General features: G+C 38.9%; 1 protein-coding gene across 2 annotated transcripts in view; it reads right to left on the minus strand.

Moving 5' to 3' along the window:
- rnf13 (ring finger protein 13) overlaps nucleotides 1-4,536 on the minus strand; it is a 50,680-nt gene that overhangs the window by 8,005 nt on the left and 38,139 nt on the right. For both annotated transcript variants that reach the window (XM_015376672.1, XM_015376673.1), the window contains exons 5-8: nucleotides 4,024-4,111; nucleotides 3,397-3,487; nucleotides 1,806-1,911; nucleotides 241-334 (exon numbers count right to left, since the gene is read on the minus strand). In XM_015376672.1, the coding sequence (XP_015232158.1) occupies nucleotides 241-334; nucleotides 1,806-1,911; nucleotides 3,397-3,487; nucleotides 4,024-4,111 (379 nt within the window). The remainder of the gene's footprint in view (nucleotides 1-240; nucleotides 335-1,805; nucleotides 1,912-3,396; nucleotides 3,488-4,023; nucleotides 4,112-4,536) is intronic.

Below are 4,536 nucleotides of genomic sequence, written 5' to 3' on the forward strand. Positions count from 1 at the left end.
GACAAACTCGCCCCCACTTCCTCACCACCTCGGCCGTATCTAGACCATAACTAGTTCATGCGTTGTGGCGTGGATTATGACGTAGCTGAGACCACTCTTCAATATTGGGCGACACTCTGCTGTGGGGAGTATGACCAGCCCTTTATGGGGCTTCAATGTGCAGAGGCACTCAGATTGTCTGCCTCTTTAGATCACAGCAGTTAAAGAGGAACAATGGATGTCTCTGTTATTTCTTCCTACCTTTCTTAAACTTGTGGATGGGAAGCTTCTTCAGCTGATCTTTGCGCAGACGGCTCCTTCGAGCTCTGCGTCGATCCTGGACGAACTTGGTTATCTGGTGTTGGTGGAAAAACAAGAATCCCTTCAGATCTTTCAAATGAGGAGGAAAAAGCTTTAGCATATCTGATTACTTACTATTGAGCATTTCAATATCTGCTAACTACAGGCATTTTAGATGTAAGCAGACAAACGGTGAGTAAAACAGCATAAATATGTTATCACACTGCAGAGCTTTATTCTAGTGTATTGATTTATTCTTATTTATGTGATGGAGGATGTTATATTTCCATCCTAACGGCCTTTCTGTATGCACAGCTCTTTAGCTCTTAGCTCAGGTCCTAATGCAGCGGTGAGGGATCGCTACCTGAGGACTGGCTTTCTGGGTGGCTTCAAAAGTTTTTAAAGTCGTAGGGTAGCGGCTGTTCCAACGGTTGCATTTCCGAATTCTCCCGAGTGGTGCACGACTTTACAAGAGTGAATAAAGGGAATGTGATTGGTCGTTTATCAAGAGGGCGGGATTGCTGTAGCGGAAGGTTCCCAAGCAAGTTTGGTTGTAGCCGGTGTCTCAGAAGCATCTTGCTAACCAGTTAGCAACTTAGTGCTAGTAGGTTCCCCATGGGAAATTAAATTGGGACCAAGAGTTTTGTGTCAAAGGTCGTGGATGAGTCTCCTCCGTCATCCATTTTTTATTTAGAGGAGGAAAGCGGGGACGAAGTTGTTGTGGAAGAGGACGCCAGGGCAGCAGAAGCTTGGTTTGGTGTAGAAGGCTTACAGCCACACATGTTTTTAAGACAGGATTTTTTTATAGAAATTTTCTAACTTTTGGGACAATATGGTCTGATAAAGAGTACATTCATATACATGTTTAAGCCAAAATGATTTGAAAATTAAATATGACTTCCCTATGACTTTAATAAACCCAGGAAGAGTCCTCAAAATGATACTAGTTGATTTTTAAAAGGATTGTACATTTTAATTCAGAATGCAAAAGAACAAGAGACACCAAAACGTTCCTTAATTTTACTAGGATTAAAAAAGTACACGTACAGCTGAAAGGCTGTAGCTATTGTTGCTCCTATGTATTTGTTTTTTTACTGGTCTTGATCAGAAATCTGAATGGGTTAAAACGCAGGTCAGCATGTCTCTGTACAAGAGTTTCAGATCATAAGTTAGTCTAATTATTAAAGGATCAATAAATTCAGTTTATTTCTATAGCGCCAAATCACAACACATGTCATCTTAAGGCACTTTACAGTTCAACCAGATCATACAGTCAAATTTATTGAAAGTTTTCTATCTAAGGAAAACCAGTAGATTGCATCGACTCATTGACTCAAAGGCAATTCCTCACACTAAGCATGCTTGTAGCGACAGTGGAGAGGAAAAACTCCCTTTTAACAGAAAGAAACCTCCAGCAGAACCAGACTCAGTGTTTTTTTTTTAAGCTATTTGAGCTCAAAGCCTGGATCAATGAAGTTAAAATTAGCTTTAAAATGCAAGTTTTATTGTAGAAAACTTTGACCCACCATGAAAACGACAATGAGGATGAGGCAGATTCCCACTATGATGAGGAAGGGGATCAGGTAGTATTCCAGTGGGAGGGTGAAGTCTGGGATCAAGACCAAGTGTCCTCTGGGAAAACAAGCAAGAAACCATGAAAAAAATTATCTGGGCTACATTATGAAAACAGCATAAATTTGGATATGTTCACACTGCAGGCTATAATGCTCAATTCCGATTTTGTTTTTTGCGAAATCAGATTTTTTTGCTTTGCCGTTCACATTTCCAAATATATCCGATTTGTATGTGATCTGCTGTGTGAACTGTATTCATACAACCCAATTGTCCCGCATGCGCAGTAGAGGACGCAGTAGAGTAAACATGGATGGTAGCGCTGGAGCGCATCTAGCGATCTTTCTCAACCTTAAAAACACAATCTTTTAAGATGGTTAAACATAAATACTGCTCTCCACATTTATCATCCACCATTGTTGCTGTTTTTCTTGCTGCTTCTTCATAGCAAGACCCAGAATAGTGACCTTTGTCGGGTATTAATGGCGTTCAGGTCGGATGAATGCGACCTGGCCGTTCAGACACAGGTCGCATTTAAAAAGATCAGATTCGTATCGGATTCAGGACCACATTGCCAAGCGGCCTGGTTCACATTGGAAAAAATTGGATCTGTGTTGTTCAGACTGCCATGAAAAGATCAGATCCAGATCGCATAAGGGCCAAAAAAATCGGATTTAGGTCACTTCAGGCTGCAGTGTGAACGTATTCTTAGTTTTCTCATTGGGTAGATTTCCTTCTTTCATCACTTCCTATCAATTGGTAACTTCCTCTGCTGGGGTCCGACCAGTAAAACCGGTCCTAAAAAACGGTGCCAATGTCATGTTGCTGTTTATTCCCATGACCTGCCTAGATGTGGGACCAACCCTCATGGATCAGGATGGCGCACAAACACAGCAGCTAGTTTCAGGCTGTGGAAATTAGATCTTCACACTGAGAGCTCCCAGCCTGCATGCTGTCTGTTCATTGGAAAATATTACAGCAGCAGCAAAGGTGATGTTTCACAGTGAGGTTTAAAATATGTTAAAAAACAAAAATTTATTATTTTTAATGTATGTTAGAACTGTAAATATACAGTCAAATATTTCTATTTTTTTAATGTATTTATTAATGATTTTCAAAATGAAATTGTCTAGAGCTGTTTTAAATGTAAGTTCTTTTTGTTTACATTCATGTTTACAAAATAACAAAATAAATCTTTCTAAGTGTAGATTCTATAGCATCAGTTAGTTTTAGATTAAACAGCTCGTTAGACATGAAGAAGAGTAGGACGGTGTTAAAATAAAAAAAGATTTTCCTATTCTGAATAGATTATCATATTCATTCTTTGAGACAGATTCACTAAACCAAAGATGGATTTTCTTTTTCTAAAGCATTTTCCACTTTACTCAATTAATTTGCAGTTAAATGTTGATATAATATGAATGGCAATATGATCGATTGATTCTAAATATTGACAATCTGATTTGAATTGATTAATATTTAAATCAATTCTGGGCATTACCTGGTATTGAGAGAGAAATCATTTCACCTTGGCTTCAGACTCACCCTTTGTCGTACATGAAGTCATCTTTGAGGGTAGTAGCGGTCAGCGCACTCACAAAAACCGAGGGAATAACTATCTGCCTCAGAACGTCCACTAAAACAGAGCAACACATTCAGCATGAGCATTCATTAAAGTGGCTTCATCTGATGATTAATATTACTGCTGTTTATTGCTCTTTGATTTTATTACATTTTCTTTAGCTAATCTCTAAAATTAATTCCATATTGGGTAAAGAAGAATAAAGAATAAAGCACACTCTTAACAAGGTTATTATTCAGCAGTTTCAAGCCGATTCATTCTACTTTATCAATAGACCGATAATAACATCATGGATGGAGTCTCAGTTCTAATGATTTGGTTAAGTCAAGGATTCTGCTACCGTCTTAGAAATGGTTAAACAATAATCCCCATATTTATTTAAAGAGACAAGTGAAAAGGTCATTTAAAGAAAGGATCACCTTGATCATGACACACTGACTCATTTCCTGGTTCTAGCTTACAGAACCAAATCTCTAAAAGTGCCTTCTGTAAAATCAGCAGCTTAGATTAAACCTGCTTTGATGCGCTGAAGAGATGCGGTATATTTACTATGAGTCAAGGTATGAGGGGTGAAAACAGCAGAAACTTACAATCATTGGATCCCATGCTGATTAAGTCATCAGAGTCCACATTGTGAACAATGGCTGCCTTATATCCGGCTTTCTGCGCATTCAGGACCTGAGTAGAGATACAGGAATTGAGGAAGAGAAAATGAGAGCAATTCTGACTTATGAGAATTCAAGTTAAAACTAAAACTAGGTCAGAAAAATCACCTTAAACTTAAGGATTAGAACCTTTAAGGCTTTAAAGTTCATTGCAGTATTTAAAGTCACAGGGAAGAGGCTGTTCCAACCGTTGCATTTCCGAATTCTCCCGAGTGGTGCACGACTTTACACAACAGAATAAAGTGAATGTGATTGGACGATTATCAAGGGGGAGGAGTTGTTGTGGTGGAAGGTTCACAAGCAAGTTTGGTTGTGGCCGGTTTATCAGAAGCATCTTGCTAACCAGTTAGCAACTTAGTGCTAGTAGGTTCCCAATGGGACCAAGTAGCACTAAATTGGTGACTTAGAAACGACACTGTCAAGGAACGCTATGGACAG

The sequence above is a fragment of the Cyprinodon variegatus genome, unplaced genomic scaffold, assembly GCF_000732505.1.
Source record: "Cyprinodon variegatus isolate N-32 unplaced genomic scaffold, C_variegatus-1.0 Scaffold138, whole genome shotgun sequence".
Lineage (NCBI taxonomy): Eukaryota > Metazoa > Chordata > Actinopteri > Cyprinodontiformes > Cyprinodontidae > Cyprinodon > Cyprinodon variegatus.